The following is a 22,699-nucleotide window of genomic DNA, read 5'->3' as shown; positions in this document are numbered from 1 at the left end:
CTCCTTGTCCGTCAAGGTGGGCATGTCCCCCTTCCCGGGCGATATTTCCGTGCGGTACTGGAAGCGCCCGGACTCCAAAATGGCCACAATCTCCTGACCCAGCTGCGAATACTGACTTTCCACAAACACCAGGACTACGGGGTCGGTCCTGACCCCGGCGGGATCCGCCCCGGGGCCTCCCGAGATGCTCCGCACGGGCAAAAGCCGCGACGGCGCCACCCGCGGGTCGTCGGAGTCGGCCGAGGCGCCCTCCGCCCCCGACACGCCCCCTCCCGATGGCTCCAGCTCCCGCTTGGCGCCATAGAGGAAGTAGGCTGAGATGAAAACGCTGACGGTGCAGAAGAGGAAGAGGAGGAGGAGGGAGGTCTGCAGAGGGAGGAGACGGACCAGCCGACGGACGCGAGTCACGCATCCCAGCATCGTCTCGCGCCAAAGGCCCGGCGACACGCCTCGGTGACTGTCGCGCTTGGTGGCCGCTGGGAGGGGGGGGGGGGATAAAAACTGCCAGCGGGAAAAAAAAAAAAAGACAAAAAAAATCAGTCTTTTCTTGAAGCGACGACAAAAGGCGTTGAGGCGGCAGCCTGAGCAGCTAGTGGAGAAAGAAATGAGACGCTCTGACGTTGGCTCTCCCTCATATTGCAACGCGCTTTATGTCACCATGGCAGAGAAAGGGAGGGCCTGGGGGTCGCCGGGACACACTTGGGCCTCAGAGCCAGCACCAGTCAATGGTGGGCAGACTTCAGGCAAGACTCCATCACCTGCCCATCATGCCAGCCTCACAAGCGTGTCTGGGGTCGGTTCTGATGAGCCTTCAAGATTGGAGAATGATCTCAGGAGATAAGCAGTCCTTTGACCCTGAAAAAGAACGAAACTAGTGTTAGTCTCCTCGGTGTTCCACAAGTCCTGATATTTGTGCACGTTAATGTCGAACACACTTACGAGGAAGCAAAAGAAGCACAAAAGAAGCAAACAATGGTGTGTCAATCTTTGTGAGTCATTTAAGAAAAACAAACGTGCAAGTACTTTGAGCACATTAAACAATGTTGAAAAATAAAAATCTGTCTTTTCTTGAACAAACAATTTGAAATGTGGACTCGTCGGACCACAGAACACTTTTCCACTTTGCATCAGTCCATCTTCGATGAGCTCAGGCCTAGCGAAGCCGGCGGCATTTCCGGGTGTTGTTGATAAATCAATCAATCAATGTTTATTTATATATCCCTAAATCACAATGGTCTCAAAGGGCTGCAAAAACAACAACGACATCCTCAGTAGAGCCCACATAAGGGCAAGGAAAAACTCACCCCAGTGGGATGTGGGTGAAAGTGACAATGATAACTATGAGAAACCTTGGAGAGGATCGCATATGTGGCTTTCGCTTTGCATGGTAGAATTTTAACTTGCACCAGAATGTGTTTTGTTTTTTTCAGCATATATAAACAAAATAATAAATGGAATGGAATGGGGGAAGCACGGTAGTACAGGGGTTAGTGCGTCTGCCTCACAATACGAAGGTCCTGAGTAGTCTTGGGTTCAATACCGGGCTCGGGATCTTTCTGGGTGGAGTTTGCATGTCTTCCCTAAGACTGTGTGGGTTCTCTATGGGTACTCCGGCTTCCTCCCACCTCCAAAGACATGCACCTGGGGATAGGCCCCTCCCACCTCCAAAGACATGCACCTGGGGATAGGTTGATTGGCAACACTAAATGGTCCCTAGTGTGTGAATGTTGTCTGTCTATCTGTGTTGGCCCTGCGATGAGGTGGTGACTTGTCCAGGGTGTACCCCGCCTATCACCCGAATGCAGCTGAGATAGCCTCCCATGACCCCAAAAGGGACAAGCAGTAGAAAATGGATGGATAGATGGAATGAAATGGAAAAACAATCCCATTGTTTTAGCGGTAAAATTCACTTAACAGAGCTGCCAGTTTGTTTTTTTACTGTAAAATCTTGTTTTACTGTTTTTTTTGTTTATTTTTTTATGTTTTAGTGTCTTAAAAAAAAAAAAAAAAAGAGTACCAAAGGTGATTTTACGGTAAAAAACTCGTAACCGTAAAATCGTTTTGATCACTATGAACATGATATGGAATTCTAATATCAGTAGAAGCATTTAAGTCTCACCTTAAAACTCATTTGTATACTCTAGCCTTTAAATAGACCTCCTTTTTAGACCAGTTGATCTGCCGCTTCTTTTCTTTTTCTCCTATGTCCCACCCTCCCTTGTGGAGGGGGTCCGGTCCGATGACCATGGATGAAGTACTGGCTGTCCAGAGTTGGGACCCAGGATGGACCGCTCGCCTGTATCGGTTGGGGACATCTCTACGCTGCTGATCCGCCTCCGCTTGAGACCGTTTCCTGTGGACAGGACTCTTGCTGCTGTCTTGGATCCGCTTTGAACTGAACTCTCGCGGCTGTCTTGGAGCCACTATGGATTGAACTTTCACAGCATCATGTTAGACCCGCTCGACATCCATTGCTTTCGGTCCCCTAGAGGGGGGGGGGGGGGGGTTGCCCACATCTGAGGTCCTCTCCAAGGTTCTCATAGTCAGCATTGTCACTGGCGTCCCACTGGGTGTTAGTTTTCCTTGCCCTTATGTGGGTTCTTCCGAGGATGTCGTAGTCGTAGTGGTTTGTACAGTCCTTTGAGACATTTGTGATTTAGGGCTATATAAATAAACATTGATTGATTGATTGATTGATTGATGATAATATGAAGTGTGAAGTGAATTATATTTATATGGTGCTTTTTCCTCTCGAGAACTTTACAGAGTGAAACCCAATATCCAAGTTACATTTAAAGCAGTGTGGGTGGCACTGGGAGCAGGTGGGTAAAAGTGTCTTGCCCAAGGACACAACGGCACTGACTAGGATGGCGGAGGCGGGGATCGAACCTGCAACCCTCAAGTTGCTGACACCAACCGAGCTATACCGCCCCAAATATCATTACAGTATGACACAATAGGGTTGTACAATATACTGGTATTGGTATAGTACTGTAATACTAATCAATCATATTCGGTACTATACCGTTTGTTTTTTAACCGTAAAATCTTGTTTTAATGTTTTTTCATGTACTTAATGTGTTAAGCAACGTCAGCTAAGATATACAGTATCTGAGAGACATGGCGTAGTGCATGGGTGTCAAACTCTGGCCCCCGTGTATTTTCATTTGGCCCTTGAGGCGATATCAAATTAACATTGTAGCTGGCCCGCCGGTATCATACAGCGGCGGTGTCGCTCTAACACCGCATTCACCGCTAATACTCATACTTGCTAACACCCCTCCACCCCTGATTTTCCAAGGAGACTCCCAAATTTCAGTGCCCCTCACGAAAATCACAGGGGGCAACCATTCTCCCAGATTTCTCCCGATTCCCACCTGGACAACAATATTGGGGGCGTGCCTTAAAGGCACTGTCTCAAGCGTCCTCTAAAACCTTTCGTCACGTCTGCTTTTCCTACGTAGAAACAGCATGCCGGCCTAGTCACATGATATATGTGGCTTTTACACACACACACACGCTAATGCAATGCAAGCTTGGTCAACAGCCATACAGGTCACACTGAGGGTGGCCGTATAAACAACTTTAAGACTGTTACAAATATGCGCCACACTGTGAACCAACACTAAACGGGCAAATTTCGGGAGAACATCCGCACTGTGACACAAGATAAACACAACAGAACAAATACACAGAACCCCTTGCAGCACTACCTCTTCCTGGACGCTACAATATAAAAATGTTTTATTAGGAAAGGTGGGAAAGGTTTATTTTGATATTTACCTGAGAAGTCTGCAAATAGAAAAGAGGCATTACATTTCTATTTAAATTTCATTTGATATGCCATTGCTATTTTTAAATTAGTATTATTTGAAACTGGATTTTGCATGTCACTATAAAGTTATATAAGTCTCACTTGTTCAACATTCAATGCAAAACTTGTTTGGGTCCCTATTAAAAGGTTCATTTGTTTAACCCCTGGCGTATTGGGTAGAGCGGCCGTGCCAGAAACCTGAGGGTTGCAGGTTCGCTCCATGCCTCTTGACATCTAAATCGCTGCCGTTGTGTCCTTGGGCAGGACACTTCACCCTTTTCCCCCGGTGCTGCTCACACTGGTGAATGAATGATGAATGAATGACAGGTGGTGGTCGGAGGGGCCGTAGGTGCAAACTGGCAGCCACACTTCCGTCAGACTACCCCAGGGCAGCTGTGGCTACAGATGTAACTTACCACCACCATTGTGTGAATGAATGATGGCTTCCCACTTCTCTGTGAGCGTTTTGAGTATCTAATAATAGAAAAGCGCGATATAAATCTAATCCATTATTATTATTATTGGGAGCCAGATGCAGTCATCAAAAGAGCCACAGGTCGCCTACCCTTTCAATAACCCTTGTTCCACCGTGCTGGGAAAATAGGAAAAAAAACACAATTATTTTAGAAATTGGACTAATATAGTGCAGGGAAACTTAGTCATTTTGCACGGTATGAAAAAAAATATCACTTTGCATCCTATTGTTGCGTGGGTTGTGTGGGAGACGTGTACACTGCCTGCGCTAACACTCCAAAAGTTCATTCCAAAGTTGACCTGCACAGCAGAAAGAGCTGCCAATAACCCCTACACAAACAAACAAACAATGTGTGTGCTCAAGAGTACACACACACACACACACACACAAAAGTGCTGCTTTCATGTAATGAATATGCACAGTGAGGTGACGACAAAGACAAATCCTAAAAGTGTGGCTGCATGTGAGAGACATCATTAATCTCCATCCTGACAAAAGACAAAGTACGGGGACAACCAAAGCTTGTCCATTACAGGGAGATCACTTCTCCATTAGGATGTTGCTTGCAGGGATGAGATGGAGCGTCATTACTTTTGGGTGTAAAACAGAAAGCAATCACACACACACAAACACAAACACAAACACAAACACACACACACACACACACACACACACACACACACACACACACACACACACACACACACACACACAAACACAAGGTCACAAGAGTGACCGATAAATATGAAAATTCAAATGAGACGCGAAGTTGATTGCATAACACCATCATAGGTGTTGATTAAAGGCCTACTGAAAGCCACTACTAGCCACCACGCAGTCTGATAGTTTATATATCAATGATGAAATATTAACATTGCAACACATGCCAATACGGCCGCTTTAGTTCACTAAATTACAATTTTAAATTTTCCCGCGGAGTTTCTTCTTGAAAACATCGCGTATGATGACGTGTGTTTGTAGCGGACATATTAGCCCAGCACCACACACGGCTAAAAGTTGTCTCTTTTCATCGCATAATTACACAGTAATTTGTACATCTGTGTTTCTGAATCTTTTGCAATTTGTTCAATTAATAATGGAGACGTCAAAGAAGAATGCTGTTGGTGGAAAGCGGTGGATTGCAGCTGCCTTTAGCACCAAGACACAGCCGGTGTTCCTTTGTTTGTTGTGGAGCTTTAACACAGAGCGGTCAAGCGAACATGTTTCTCTACGTCAAACAGCGAGTTTTTGGATGGGAAAATTGTGATATTAAGTTGGCTCTTACCAGAGACTTGAGTGGATAATGCGATCTCCTCCTGTAGCTGTCAAAAAGGCAGCTGTGATCTTGGCTCCTCTCAGAGACACTGTCGTTCAAGCAGCCCTCCGATAATCAGGTATGACTTTATAATCTCACTAAAACACTAGTAACACAATAAGCAGATAAGAGATTTTCCAGAATGATCCTAGTAAATGTGTCTAATAACATCTGAATCGCTCACACTGTCCTTGTCTTTTTTTTCCTAGTCCTTCACTCTAACTTTCCTCATCCACAAATCTTTCATCCTCGATTAAATTAATAGGCAACTCGTCGCTTTCTCGGTCCAAATTGCTTTTGCTGCTGGTGGCCATGATTGTAAACAATGTTCAGATGTGAGGAGCTCCACAACCCGTGACGTCACGCCCACATCGTCTGCTACTTCCGGTACAGGCAAGGCTTTTTTATTAGCGACCAAAAGTTGCAAACTTTATTGTGGATGTTCTCTACTAAATCCTTTCAGCAAAAATATGGCAATATGGCGAAGTGATGAAGTATGACACATAGAATGGAGCTGCTATCCCCGTTTAAATAAGAACATCTCATTTCAGTAGGCCTTTAAGTTCTGTGGTTAATATTAAAATCCCAGCAGTTCTGTGGTTAATATTAAAAACCCAGCAGTTCTGTGGTTAATATTAAAAACCCAGCAGTTCTGTGGTTAATATTAAAATCACAGCAGCATCACCAAGCACAATAAGACCCATCAGCAAGCATCGACACATTGATTATGCGCAGGCAGGCTGCTGCACGACGCCCATCAGATTATGACAGAATTCCATAAAGATAACAATCGCTTGACACACTATTGGATGTGGGGAGCCGAGCCGACAGAGTCCATTAAAATGGATCGAGGTGATCCCTCAAAGTCTACACGTCCACATAATGTCCGATATTGTCGGCCGATAAATGCTTTAAAATGTAATATCGCTTTGAAAAAGTCAAATTTATGACTGTTTAAAAAGGCTGCTGTGTACACGGACGTAGGGAAAAGTACAGAGCGCCAACAAACATTAAAGAAACTGCCTTTGCGTGCCGGCCCAGTCACACACAAAAGTGAAAGCAAGGCATACTTGGCCAACAGCCATACAGGTCACACTGAGGGTGGCCATATAAACAACTTTAACACTGTTACAAATATGCGCCACACAGTGAACCCACACCAAACATCCATCCATCCATTTTCTACAGCTAGTCCCTTTTGGGGTTGCACCATCAACTTGTCCAGGTAACACCCTGGACAAGTTGCCACCTGATCCCAGGGCCAACACAGATAGACAACTTTCACCTATCCCCAGGTGCATGTCTTTGGAGGTGGGAGGAAGTCGGAGTACTCGGAGGGAACCCACGCAGTCACGGGGAGAACATGCTAACTCCACACAGAAAGATCCCGAGCCCGGGATTGAACAAACAAGAATGACAAAACACATTTTCAAGAGAACATCCGCGCCGTAACACAACAGAACAAATACCCAGGAACCCTTGCAGCACTAACTCTTCCGGGACACTACAATATACACGCCTGCTACCACCCCAACGTAACCCCGCCCACCTCAACCTGCTCATGCTCTCTCAGGGAGAGCATGTCCCAAATTCCAAGCTGCTGTTTTGAGGCATGTTAAAAAAAATAATGCACTTTGTGACTTCAATAATAAATACGGCAGCGCCATGTTGGCATTTTTTTCCATAACTTGAGTTGATTTATTTTGGAAAAACATCCAGCGGGGCATCACAACAAAATTCGGCATAACAATGTGTTCATTCCACAACTGTATATATCGGTATCGGTTGCTATCCGAATCTGTAATTAAGAGTTGGACAATATCGTAATATCGGCAAAAAAGCCATTACAGTGAAGTGAAACCATTTAAGGTGACTACCTCTTGAAGTTCATCGAGAGAATGCCAAAAGTGTGCAACACTGTCACAAATATGCGCCACACTGTGAACCCACACCAAACAAGAATTACAAACACATTTCGGGAGAACATCCGCACCGTAACACAACATAAACACAACAGAACAAATACCCAGGATCCCTTGCAGCACTAACTCTTCCGGGACGCTACAATATACACCCCCAGTACCAACGCCCACCTTAAACTCCTCATGCTCTCTCAGGGAGAGCATGTCGCAAATTCCAAGCTGCTGTTTTGAGGCATTTAAAAAAAAAAAAAAAAGAACTTTGTGACTTCAAAGTGTAAAATATTGATGTAATCATAGTAGTATCGACTAAATACACTCTTGTACTTGGTATCATTACAGTGGATGTCAGGTGTAGATCCACCCGTGGCTTTTATTTACATTGTGACACCGGTGAGCAATCGTATCCTCTTAGATCCTTCAGCTATTCCTTGTCCTGCAGGGATGATACTTGTGAGAAACTTACTTTATTCGTCGCCATGGAGGCGAGGATTAGTGATTTAGGAGTAGCTGGAACACTGAAGATTGCAGGTGGACATTAGCCGCTAACTAGTTAGCCATGTTTTAAAGCATCCGTGTGATGACTGTATTATGTTGATAGTATATATTTGTACCATGAATTGATTAACGTGGACCCCGACTTAAACAAGTTGAAAAACTTATTGGGGTGTTACCATTTAGTGGTCAATTGTACGGAATATGTACTGTACTGTGCAATCTAATAATATAACTATCAATCAATCAATCTTCCTGTGGGCGTTTCAGTGTCATAACTTCACCTCCCGGCTGCTGCTTATAACAGAGCGACAGGTGATTAGATAACAAGGCCCAGGTAGGCCATCTACGCACCTGTTGCTGATTTCGAGGCTGGCCCTGGCACACCCCACTTCGCGGCAGGCCCGCAGGCCACGCCTTTCCACAGTTAGCTTCAGAATATCAACGTTATTACAAAGAATAGGAGACCTATTATACTCTAGTAATGTTGGTCTTGCTTTAAGATGCACGTGTTTAGTTGTGTCCTCTAAAGCCTTTCGTCACGTCCGCTTTTCCTACGTAGAAACAGCGTGCCGGCCTAGTCACATGATATATCTGACTTTTACACACACACACACACGCTAATGCAATGCAAGCTTGGTCAACAGCCATACAGGTCACACTGAGGGTGGCCGTATAAACAAATTTGAGACTGTTACAAATATGCGCCACACCGTGAACCAACACTAAACGAGCAAATTTCGGGAGAACATCCGCACTGTAACACAAGATAAGCACAACAGAACAAATACACAGAACCCCTTGCAGCACTACCTCTTCCTGGACGCTACAATATAAAAATGTATTATTAGCCTGTGGGAAAGGTTTATTTTGATATTTACCTGAGAAGGCTGCAAATAGAGCGACAAGTGATTAGATAACAAGGCCCAGGTAGGCCATCTACGCACCTGTCGCTGATTTCGAGGCCGGTCCTGGCACACCCTGCTTTCCTGCAGGCCCGCAGGCCACGCCTCTCCACAGTTAGCTTCAGAATATCAATGTTATTACAAAGAATACGAGACCTATTATACTCTAGTAATGTTGGTCTTGCTTTAAAATGCACGCGTTTAGTTGTGTCCTCTAAAGCCTTTCGTCACGTCCGCTTTTCCTACGTAGAAACAGCGTGCCGGCCTAGTCACATGATATATCTGGCTTTTACACACACACACACACACACACACACACACACACACACACACACACACACACACACACACACACACACACACACACACACATACACGCTAATCCAATGCAAGCTTGGTCAACAGCCATGCAGGTCACACTGAGGGTGGCCGCATAAACGACTTTAGGACTGTTACAAATATGCGCCACACTGTGAACCAACACTAAACGAGCAAATTTGGGTTAGTTGAGTTCAGTGTTGAAAAAAAAAAATGATATGGCTCTTACGGAAATACATTTTAAAATATTTGGATTCTTGGCTCTCTCAGCCAAAAAGGTTCCCGACCCCTGCGGTATACCCTACAACTCTCATCCAAAAGCCCAAAAAGTCTGTTACGGCAGAATAGTGAGCGTGCCTTTCAGGAGATAGCAGGCACAAAAAACAAAAACGCCACATTCTGATAAAAAAAAATGGTGTTATTGATTTTGTAGTGACATTTTATATACTGTGGCGGTCCAAATGTAATTGTTGCAAGCCGGCACAGGTAAACGGATGTATGAGAAACACTGGATGATTATTGAATAAATGAGAAGACGGACAAAGTCTCTGGCTTGTTTGTGCCAAAAGCAGAGATTCCTTATCATGAAACCACAACCACAAACCAAAATAATGTTTCGCCTTGTTTTTTTTTTTCCCCCAAGGAGGGACAAGTTTAGCTCATTTTATTTTTATAAAACAGACAAAAAAGGCAGTTGATATTTTAGCAGCACATTCCCAGAATCACTTTTAATGTTAAAATATTCAATAGCGATGAAGTCGTAAACAACATTAAAATCTAAAGAGTCAAAACTGCTTTGAGATGAAAGTGTGGTAAACGTGCAGGGAAATAAGGTCAGAGTTGATTATTATTAGGAAGTGTCCGATAATATCGGTAGCCCGATAGCCGATAAATGCTTTAAAATGTAATATCGGAAATGATCGATATCTGTTTCAAAAAGTAAAATGTATGACTTTTCAAAACGCCGCTGTATGGAGTGGTACACGGACGTAGGGAGAAGTACAGAGCGCCATTAAACCTCTCCAAGGTTTCTCATAGTCATTCTCATCGACGTCCCACTGGGTTGTGAGTTTTTCTTTGCCCTTATGTGGGCGCTGACCCGCGAATGTCGTTTTGGCTTGTGCAGCCCTTTGAGACACTTGAGATTTAGGGCTATATAAATAAACACTGATTGACTGATTAATTGATAAACACAACAAAACAAATACCCAGAAACCCTTGCAGCACTAACTCTTCCGGGACGCTACAATATGCATCCCCTGTTACCCCCTAAGCCCCCTCCAACCTTCCCCACCTCAACCTAAATTCCAAGCTGCTGTTTTAAGGCATGTTAAAGGGGAACATTATCACAATTTCAAAAGGGTTAAAAACAATATAAATCAGTTCCCAGTGGCTTGTTTTATTTTTCGAAGTTTTTTTCAAAATTTTACACCTCCCGGAATATCCCTAAAAAAAGCTTTAAAGTTCTTGATTTTCGCTATTTGCGATGCGACTGTCCATTTCCCTGTGACGTCACACAGTGCTGCCAATACAAACAACATGGTGGTTACCACAGCAAGATATAGCGACATTAGCTCGGATTCAAACTCGGATTTCAGCGGCTTAAGCGATTCAACAGATTACGCATGTATTGAAACAGATGGTCAGAGTATGGAGGCAGATAGCGAAAACGAAGTTGAAGAAGAAATCGAAGCTATTGAGCGAATAGCTATTGACGCTATCCGGCCATAGCGTGGGTGTACCTAATGAAGTGGCCCATAGCATGGCTGCCTTATTAGCATCGCCGGTAAAATGTGCGGACCAAACGATCAGGACTTTGGCATCTTGTGACACTGGAGCAACTTAAATCCGTCGATTGGTAAGTGTTTGTTTTGCATTAAATGTGGGTATCTAGTTTCAAATGTACATACAGCTAGCCTAAATAGCATGTTAGCATCGATGAGCGTAGCATGTTAGCATCGATTAGCTGGCAGTCATGCCGTGACCAAATATGTCTGATTAGCACATAAGTCAACATCAACAAAACTCACCTTTGTGATTTGGTTGACTTAATGGTTGCAAATGCATCTGCAGGTTATCCATACATCTCTGTGCCATGTCTGTCTTAGCATCGCCGCTCAAATGTGGAGACACTCTGGTACATTCAATGGGGGTCTGGCGGCAGATTTCTTGCCAGTGGTGCAACTTGAATCCCTCCCTGTTAGTGTTGTTACACCCTCCGACAACACACCCACCAGGCATGATGTCTCCAAGGTTCCAAAAAACGGTTGAAAAAACGGAAAATAACAGAGCTGAGACCCGGTGTTTGTAATGTGAAAATGAAAATGGTGGGTGTGTTACCTCAGTGACGTCACATTCTGACGTCATCGCCTCCAGAGCGATAAACAGAAAGGCGTTTAATTTGCCAAAATTCACCCATTTAGAGTTCGGAAATCGGTTAAAAAAATACATGGTCTTTTTTCTGCACCATCAAGGTATATATTGACGCTTACATAGGTCTGCTGATAATGTTCCACTTTACAAAAAATAATGCACTTTGTGACTTCAATAATAAATATGGCAGCGCCATGTTGGTATTTTTTCCCCATAACTTGAGTTGATTTATTTTGTAAAACCTTGTTACATTGTTTAATGCATCCAGCGGGGCATCACAACAAAATTACGCATAATGATGTGTTGATTCCACGACTGTATAACATCGGAAGCGGTAATTAAGAGTTAGGGCTGGGCGATATGGCCTTTTTTTTAATATCGCAATATTTTTAGGCCATATCGCGATATACGATGTATATTACGGTACTTTGCCTTGGCCTTGAATGAACACTTGATGCATATAATGACAGCAGTATGATGATTCTATGTGTCTACATTCAAACATTCTTCTTCATACTGCATTCATATATGCTACTTTTAAACTTTCATGCAGAGAGGAACATCACAACTAAGTCAATTGACCAAAAGTGTATTTATTAAAGTTATTAAGCAGTGGCACAAACTTTCAAGCCATTTCAAAACATAAAGTGCAAGATTGTCAGAGACATTTTAAGTGTCAAATAAAAATGAGCTGCATAATAGGAAATCAAATACTATTGGTAGTTGTATGTGGTAGGTTACGACCAACGTTATGAAATTCTCTTCATTCTCTAGCAGGTGACTTTTCAAATGATGCTGCATATTAGCAGTAATGCTACTTTTTATAGCAACGCTTTTGCCCCACACTTGACAAATTGCGGTTGTCTGTTCGATATTTTCCCACTTGAAGTCGAACCACCGCCAGACGATGGAAACCCTGCTGTTTTTATTGGGAATTAAGTCTTCCTTCATTTGTTACCAGATCTGCACCTTCTTTCTCTCGTATGGCTACGTTAGCAGCTAACATAGCCCAGTATGCTACCTCTCTGCTCTGCCAGGGCGGACACGTATGTGACGTATGACGTGACAGTAAGTGACGTATGAGGTGACAGTAAGTGACGTATGAGGTGACAGTAAGTGACGTATGACGTGACAGTAAGTGACGTATGACGTGACAGTATGTGACGTATGAGGTGACAGTAAGTGACGTATGAGGTGACAGTAAGTGACGTATGACGGGACAGTATGTGACGTATGACGTGACAGTACGTGACGTATGACGTGACAGTAAGTGACGTATGACGTGACAGTAAGTGACGTATGACGTGACAGTATGTGACGTATGACGTGACAGTATGTGACGTATGAGGTGACAGTAAGTGACGTATGAGGTGACAGTAAGTGACGTATGACGTGACAGTAAGTGACGTATGACGTGACAGTAAGTGACGTATGACGTGACACTAAGTGACGTATGACGTGACAGTATGTGACGTATGACGTGACAGTACGTGACGTATGACGTGACAGTAAGTGACGTATGACGTGACAGTAAGTGACGTATGACGTGACAGTAAGTGACGTATGACGTGACAGTAGGTGACGTATGACGTGACAGTAACTGACGTATGAGGTGACAGTATGTGACGTATGATGTGACAGTATGTGACGTATGACGTGACAGTAAGTGACGTATGACGTGACAGTAAGTGACGTATGAGGTGACAGTATGTGACGTATGACGTGACAGCAAGTGACGTATGACGGGACAGTATGTGACGTATGACGTGACAGTAAGTGACGTATGACGTGACAGTATGTGACGTATGACGTGACAGTAAGTGACGTATGACGTGACAGTAAGTGACGTATGACGTGACAGTAAGTGACGTATGACGTGACAGAAGGTGACGTATGACGTGACAGTAAGTGACGTATGAGGTGACAGTATGTGACGTATGACGTGACAGTAAGTGACGTATGACGTGACAGTAAGTGACGTATGAGGTGACAGTATGTGACGTATGACGTGACAGTAAGTGACGTATGACGGGACAGTATGTGACGTATGACGTGACAGTAAGTGACGTATGACGTGACAGTATGTGACGTATGACGTGACAGTGACGTATGACGTGACAGTAGGTGACGTATGACGTGACAGTGACGTATGAGGTGACAGTATGTGACGTATGACGTGACAGTAAGTGACGTTTGACGTGACAGTAAGTGACGTATGACGTGACAGTAAGTGACGTATGACGTGACAGTATGTGACGTATGACATGACAGTAAGTGACGTATGAGGTGACAGTATGTGACGTAACAGTAAGTGACGTATGACGGGACAGTATGTGACGTATGACGTGACAGTAAGTGACGTATGACGTGACAGTAAGTGACGTATGAGGTGACAGTATGTGACGTAACAGTAAGTGACGTATGACGGGACAGTATGTGACGTATGACGTGACAGTAAGTGACGTATGACGTGACAGTATGTGATGTATGATGTGACAGTAAGTGAAGTATGACGTGACAGTGACGTATGACGTGACAGTAAGTGACGTATGACGTGACAGTAAGTGACGTATGACGTGACAGTAAGTGACGTATGACGTGACAGTATGTGACGTATGACGTGACAGTAAGTGACGTATGACGTGACAGTAAGTGACGTATGACGTGACAGTATGTGACGTAACAGTAAGTGACGTATGACGGGACAGTATGTGACGTATGACGTGACAGTAAGTGACGTATGACGTGACAGTATGTGACGTATGACGTGACAGTAAGTGACGTATGACGTGACAGTAAGTGACGTATGACGTGACAGTAGGTGACGTATGACGTGACAGTAAGTGACGTATGAGGTGACAGTATGTGACGTATGACGTGACAGTAAGTGACGTATGACGTGACAGTAAGTGACGTATGAGGTGACAGTAAGTGACGTATGAGGTGACAGTATGTGACGTATGACGTGACAGTAAGTGACGTATGAGGTGACAGTATGTGACGTATGACATGACAGTAAGGGACGTATGACGTAACAGTAAGTGACGTATGAGGTGACAGTATGTGACGTATGACGTGACAGTAAGTGACGTATGACGTGACAGTAAGCGACGTATGAGGTGACAGTATGTGACGTATGACGTGACAGTAAGTGACGTATGACGTGACAGTAAGTGACGTATGACGTGACAGTAGGTGACGTATGACGTGACAGTAACTGACGTATGAGGTGACAGTAAGTGACGTATGATGTGACAGTATGTGACGTATGAGGTGACAGTATGTGACGTATGACGTGACAGTAAGTGACGTATGACGTGACAGTAAGCGACGTATGACGTGACAGTAAGCGACGTATGAGGTGACAGTAAGTGACGTATGAGGTGACAGTAGGTGACGTATGACGTGACAGTAAGTGACGTATGAGGTGAAAGTATGTGACGTATGACATGACAGTAAGTGACGTATGACGTGACAGTGACGTATGACGTGACAGTATGTGACGTATGACGTGACAGTATGTGACGTATGAGGTGACAGTAAGTGACGTATGACGTGACAGTAAGTGACGTATGACGTGACAGTAAGTGACGTATGAGGTGACAGTATGTGACGTATGACGTGACAGTAAGTGACGTATGAGGTGACAGTATGTGACGTATGACATGACAGTGACGTATGAGGTGACAGTAAGTGACGTATGAGGTGACAGTAAGTGACGTATGAGGTGACAGTAAGTGACGTATGAGGTGACAGTAAGTGACGTATGAGGTGACAGTAAGTGACGTATGACGTGACAGTAAGTGACGTATGACGTGACAGTAAGTGACGTGTGAGGTGACAGTATGTGACGTGTGAGGTGACAGTATGTGACGTGTGAGGTGACAGTAACTGACGTATGAGGTGACAGTATGTGACGTATGAGGTGACAGTAAGTGACGTATGACGTGACAGTAAGTGACGTATGACGTGACAGTAAGTGACGTATGACGTGACAGTAAGTGACGTGTGAGGTGACAGTATGTGACGTGTGAGGTGACAGTAACTGACGTATGAGGTGACAGTATGTGACGTATGAGGTGACAGTAAGTGACGTATGACGTGACAGTAAGTGACGTATGACGTGACAGTAAGTGACGTATGAGGTGACAGTAAGTGACGTATGACGTGACAGTAAGTGACGTATGACGTGACAGTCAGTGACGTATGACGTGACAGTAAGTGACGTATGAGGTGACAGTATGTGACGTGTGAGGTGACAGTAACTGACGTATGAGGTGACAGTATGTGACGTATGACGTGACAGTAACTGACGTATGACGTGACAGTAAGTGACGTATGACGTGACAGTAAGTGACGTATGACGTGACAGTAAGTGACGTATGACGTGACAGTAAGTGACGTATGAGGTGACAGTAAGTGACGTATGACGTGACAGTAAGTGACGTATGACGTGACAGTCAGTGACGTATGACGTGACAGTAAGTGACGTATGACGTGACAGTAAGTGACGTATGACGTGACAGTAAGTGACGTATGACGTGACAGTAAGTGACGTATGAGGTGACAGTATGTGACGTGTGAGGTGACAGTAACTGACGTATGAGGTGACAGTATGTGACGTATGAGGTGACAGTAAGTGACGTATGAGGTGACAGTAAGTGACGTATGACGTGACAGTAAGTGACGTATGACGTGACAGTAAGTGACGTATGACGTGACAGTAAGTGACGTATGAGGTGACAGTATGTGACGTGTGAGGTGACAGTAACTGACGTATGAGGTGACAGTAAGTGACGTATGACGTGACAGTATGTGACGTATGAGGTGACAGTGACGTATGACGTGACAGTAAGTGACGTATGACGTGACAGTAAGTGACGTATGACGTGACAGTAAGTGACGTATGACGTGACAGTAAGTGACGTATGAGGTGACAGTAAGTGACGTATGACGTGACAGTAAGTGACGTATGACGTGACAGTAAGTGACGTATGACGTGACAGTCAGTGACGTATGACGTGACAGTAAGTGACGTATGACGTGACAGTAAGTGACGTATGACGTGACAGTAAGTGACGTATGAGGTGACAGTATGTGACGTATGACATGACAGTAAGTGACGTATGAGGTGACAGTAAGTGACGTATGAGGTGACAGTAAGTGACGTATTAGGTGACAGTAAGTGACGTATGAGGTGACAGTAAGTGACGTATGAGGTGACAGTAAGTGACGTATGACGTGACAGTAAGTGACGTATGACGTGACAGTAAGTGACGTATGACGTGACAGTAAGTGACGTATGAGGTGACAGTATGTGACGTGTGAGGTGACAGTAACTGACGTATGAGGTGACAGTATGTGACGTATGAGGTGACAGTAAGTGACGTATGACGTGACAGTAAGTGACGTATGACGTGACAGTAAGTGACGTATGACGTGACAGTAAGTGACGTATGAGGTGACAGTATGTGACGTGTGAGGTGACAGTAACTGACGTATGAGGTGACAGTAAGTGACGTATGACGTGACAGTAAGTGACGTATGACGTGACAGTAAGTGACGTATGACGTGACAGTAAGTGACGTATGAGGTGACAGTAAGTGACGTATGACGTGACAGTAAGTGACGTATGAGGTGACAGTAAGTGACGTATGACGTGACAGTAAGTGACGTATGACGTGACAGTCAGTGACGTATGACGTGACAGTAAGTGACGTATGAGGTGACAGTATGTGACGTGTGAGGTGACAGTAACTGACGTATGAGGTGACAGTATGTGACGTATGACGTGACAGTAACTGACGTATGACGTGACAGTAAGTGACGTATGACGTGACAGTAAGTGACGTATGACGTGACAGTAAGTGACGTATGACGTGACAGTAAGTGACGTATGAGGTGACAGTAAGTGACGTATGACGTGACAGTAAGTGACGTATGACGTGACAGTCAGTGACGTATGACGTGACAGTAAGTGACGTATGACGTGACAGTAAGTGACGTATGACGTGACAGTAAGTGACGTATGACGTGACAGTAAGTGACGTATGAGGTGACAGTATGTGACGTGTGAGGTGACAGTAACTGACGTATGAGGTGACAGTATGTGACGTATGAGGTGACAGTAAGTGACGTATGAGGTGACAGTAAGTGACGTATGACGTGACAGTAAGTGACGTATGACGTGACAGTAAGTGACGTATGACGTGACAGTAAGTGACGTATGAGGTGACAGTATGTGACGTGTGAGGTGACAGTAACTGACGTATGAGGTGACAGTAAGTGACGTATGACGTGACAGTATGTGACGTATGAGGTGACAGTGACGTATGACGTGACAGTAAGTGACGTATGACGTGACAGTAAGTGACGTACTACGTGACAGTAAGTGACGTATGACGTGACAGTAAGTGACGTATGAGGTGACAGTAAGTGACGTATGACGTGACAGTAAGTGACGTATGACGTGACAGTCAGTGACGTATGACGTGACAGTAAGTGACGTATGACGTGACAGTAAGTGACGTATGACGTGACAGTAAGTGACGTATGAGGTGACAGTATGTGACGTATGACATGACAGTAAGTGACGTATGAGGTGACAGTAAGTGACGTATGAGGTGACAGTAAGTGACGTATTAGGTGACAGTAAGTGACGTATGAGGTGACAGTAAGTGACGTATGAGGTGACAGTAAGTGACGTATGACGTGACAGTAAGTGACGTATGACGTGACAGTAAGTGACGTATGACGTGACAGTAAGTGACGTATGAGGTGACAGTATGTGACGTGTGAGGTGACAGTAACTGACGTATGAGGTGACAGTATGTGACGTATGAGGTGACAGTAAGTGACGTATGACGTGACAGTAAGTGACGTATGAGGTGACAGTATGTGACGTGTGAGGTGACAGTAACTGACGTATGAGGTGACAGTAAGTGACGTATGACGTGACAGTAAGTGACGTATGACGTGACAGTAAGTGACGTATGACGTGACAGTAAGTGACGTATGAGGTGACAGTAAGTGACGTATGACGTGACAGTAAGTGACGTATGACGTGACAGTCAGTGACGTATGACGTGACAGTAAGTGACGTATGACGTGACAGTAAGTGACGTATGACGTGACAGTCAGTGACGTATGACGTGACAGTAAGTGACGTATGACGTGACAGTAAGTGACGTATGACGTAACAGTAAGTGACGTATGAGGTGACAGTATGTGACGTGTGAGGTGACAGTAACTGACGTATGAGGTGACAGTATGTGACGTATGACGTGACAGTAAGTGACGTATGGGGTGACAGTGACGTATGGGGTGACAGTAAGTGACGTATGAGGTGACAGTAAGTGACGTATGAGGTGACAGAAAGTGACGTATGAGGTGACAGTAAGTGACGTATGAGGTGACAGTAAGTGACGTATGAGGTGACAGTAAGTGACGTATGAGGTGACAGTAAGTGACGTATGAGGTGACAGTAAGTGACGTATGACGTGACAGTAAGTGACGTATGAGGTGACAGTATGTGACGTATGACATGACAGTAAGTGACGTATGAGGTGACAGTAAGTGACGTATGAGGTGACAGTAAGTGACGTATTAGGTGACAGTAAGTGACGTATGAGGTGACAGTAAGTGACGTATGAGGTGACAGTAAGTGACGTATGACGTGACAGTAAGTGACGTATGACGTGACAGTAAGTGACGTATGACGTGACAGTAAGTGACGTATGAGGTGACAGTATGTGACGTGTGAGGTGACAGTAACTGACGTATGAGGTGACAGTATGTGACGTATGAGGTGACAGTAAGTGACGTATGACGTGACAGTAAGTGACGTATGACGTGACAGTAAGTGACGTATGACGTGACAGTAAGTGACGTATGAGGTGACAGTATGTGACGTGTGAGGTGACAGTAACTGACGTATGAGGTGACAGTAAGTGACGTATGACGTGACAGTAAGTGACGTATGACGTGACAGTAAGTGACGTATGAGGTGACAGTAAGTGACGTATGACGTGACAGTAAGTGACGTATGAGGTGACAGTAAGTGACGTATGACGTGACAGTAAGTGACGTATGACGTGACAGTCAGTGACGTATGACGTGACAGTAAGTGACGTATGAGGTGACAGTATGTGACGTGTGAGGTGACAGTAACTGACGTATGAGGTGACAGTATGTGACGTATGACGTGACAGTAACTGACGTATGACGTGACAGTAAGTGACGTATGACGTGACAGTAAGTGACGTATGACGTGACAGTAAGTGACGTATGACGTGACAGTAAGTGACGTATGAGGTGACAGTAAGTGACGTATGACGTGACAGTAAGTGACGTATGACGTGACAGTCAGTGACGTATGACGTGACAGTAAGTGACGTATGACGTGACAGTAAGTGACGTATGACGTGACAGTAAGTGACGTATGACGTGACAGTAAGTGACGTATGAGGTGACAGTATGTGACGTGTGAGGTGACAGTAACTGACGTATGAGGTGACAGTATGTGACGTATGAGGTGACAGTAAGTGACGTATGAGGTGACAGTAAGTGACGTATGACGTGACAGTAAGTGACGTATGACGTGACAGTAAGTGACGTATGACGTGACAGTAAGTGACGTATGAGGTGACAGTATGTGACGTGTGAGGTGACAGTAACTGACGTATGAGGTGACAGTAAGTGACGTATGACGTGACAGTATGTGACGTATGAGGTGACAGTGACGTATGACGTGACAGTAAGTGACGTATGACGTGACAGTAAGTGACGTACTACGTGACAGTAAGTGACGTATGACGTGACAGTAAGTGACGTATGAGGTGACAGTAAGTGACGTATGACGTGACAGTAAGTGACGTATGACGTGACAGTCAGTGACGTATGACGTGACAGTAAGTGACGTATGACGTGACAGTAAGTGACGTATGACGTGACAGTAAGTGACGTATGAGGTGACAGTATGTGACGTATGACATGACAGTAAGTGACGTATGAGGTGACAGTAAGTGACGTATGAGGTGACAGTAAGTGACGTATTAGGTGACAGTAAGTGACGTATGAGGTGACAGTAAGTGACGTATGAGGTGACAGTAAGTGACGTATGACGTGACAGTAAGTGACGTATGACGTGACAGTAAGTGACGTATGACGTGACAGTAAGTGACGTATGAGGTGACAGTATGTGACGTGTGAGGTGACAGTAACTGACGTATGAGGTGACAGTATGTGACGTATGAGGTGACAGTAAGTGACGTATGACGTGACAGTAAGTGACGTATGACGTGACAGTAAGTGACGTATGACGTGACAGTAAGTGACGTATGAGGTGACAGTATGTGACGTGTGAGGTGACAGTAACTGACGTATGAGGTGACAGTAAGTGACGTATGACGTGACAGTAAGTGACGTATGACGTGACAGTAAGTGACGTATGACGTGACAGTAAGTGACGTATGAGGTGACAGTAAGTGACGTATGACGTGACAGTAAGTGACGTATGACGTGACAGTCAGTGACGTATGACGTGACAGTAAGTGACGTATGACGTGACAGTAAGTGACGTATGACGTGACAGTAAGTGACGTATGACGTGACAGTAAGTGACGTATGACGTGACAGTCAGTGACGTATGACGTGACAGTAAGTGACGTATGACGTGACAGTAAGTGACGTATGACGTGACAGTCAGTGACGTATGACGTGACAGTAAGTGACGTATGACGTGACAGTAAGTGACGTATGACGTAACAGTAAGTGACGTATGAGGTGACAGTATGTGACGTGTGAGGTGACAGTAACTGACGTATGAGGTGACAGTATGTGACGTATGACGTGACAGTAAGTGACGTATGGGGTGACAGTGACGTATGGGGTGACAGTAAGTGACGTATGAGGTGACAGTAAGTGACGTATGAGGTGACAGAAAGTGACGTATGAGGTGACAGTAAGTGACGTATGAGGTGACAGTAAGTGACGTATGAGGTGACAGTAAGTGACGTATGAGGTGACAGTAAGTGACGTATGAGGTGACAGTAAGTGACGTATGAGGTGACAGAAAGTGACGTATGAGGTGACAGTAAGTGACGTATGAAAGAATGTGCGCCTGCTTGTCTGTGAGAAGGAAAGACAGGAAAGAGTGAGAAGAGCCTGAAGTGTACGCCCGCAGCTAAAAGCAACTGCGTGAGAAGGTATACTCGAATATTACGATATAGTCATTTTCTATATCGCACAGAGACAAAACCGCGATATATCGATATATCGCCCAGCCCTAATCGGAATATCGGCAAACAAGCCAATATCGGACACCTCTAATTATTATCAATGTGAAAATGCAAGTTTTCATTTTTCTGCAAATCTATCTATTCCGTTTGTTCTTCAAGCTATGCGGCCGGGAACTAAGCAACCCCACACCTGTTTTGGTTGAGAAAACACCTAAATGGGTTTAAACACTAATCGCCGAGCCATTACCTTTAAACTATTCCAAGGTGTCAAAGTCATTTTCCGTGTTAATGTGTAATAAGAAGACACAACGTGCACTTGTTATCTTCGACCACAAGCAGCAGAGCGAGCCTGATGATGTTTGACAAGGACTGACAGCCGACTGCACGCTGACACAAAACAAACAAGAGTCAGGGCACATCTTGCCCAATTTGGAGCAGCGATATATGTCCGTCAGCGTTGACCTTTCGATGGCGATGACCCAAAAGCTACACCGCGGACAGCGGGACCAAAACAAAGCCAAAAGCTTGACGTGTGAAGCAGCAGCTGTGAGAGCACGGCAGCTAAAGGGAGAATAGAATAGAATACATTAAACTAGAACGGGAATGAAGGCACTAAAGCATGGGTGTCAAACTCTGGCCCGTGGGCCAAATTTGGCCCACTGTGTAATTTTATCTGGCCCTTGCGGCAATATGAAATTGACATGAGAGCTGGCCAGCCGATATCATACAGCGAGGGTGCCGCTGTAACATCGCATTCACCACTAATACTCATACTTGACAACCCTCCCAATTTTCCCGGGAGACTCCCAAAGTTCAGTGCCCCTCACGAAAATCAACCATTCTCCCG

At 44.8% G+C, this 22,699-nt stretch overlaps 1 protein-coding gene across 3 annotated transcripts in view; it reads right to left on the bottom strand.

Annotated features, from left to right (window-relative positions):
- Positions 1 to 22,699, bottom strand: part of ndst1b (N-deacetylase/N-sulfotransferase (heparan glucosaminyl) 1b) — a 187,744-nt gene that overhangs the window by 62,613 nt on the left and 102,432 nt on the right. For all 3 annotated transcript variants that reach the window (XM_061902118.1, XM_061902117.1, XM_061902119.1), the window contains one exon: positions 1 to 855. This exon is cut by the window's left edge and continues 126 nt beyond it. In XM_061902118.1, the coding sequence (XP_061758102.1) occupies positions 1 to 420 (420 nt within the window). In that variant the 5' untranslated portion in view covers positions 421 to 855. The remainder of the gene's footprint in view (positions 856 to 22,699) is intronic.

This window comes from Nerophis ophidion, linkage group LG05, assembly GCF_033978795.1.
Source record: "Nerophis ophidion isolate RoL-2023_Sa linkage group LG05, RoL_Noph_v1.0, whole genome shotgun sequence".
In the NCBI taxonomy this organism is placed as follows: domain Eukaryota; kingdom Metazoa; phylum Chordata; class Actinopteri; order Syngnathiformes; family Syngnathidae; genus Nerophis; species Nerophis ophidion.
Note: the sequence above shows the minus strand (reverse complement) of the source record. Positions and strands in the feature narration are given on the sequence as shown.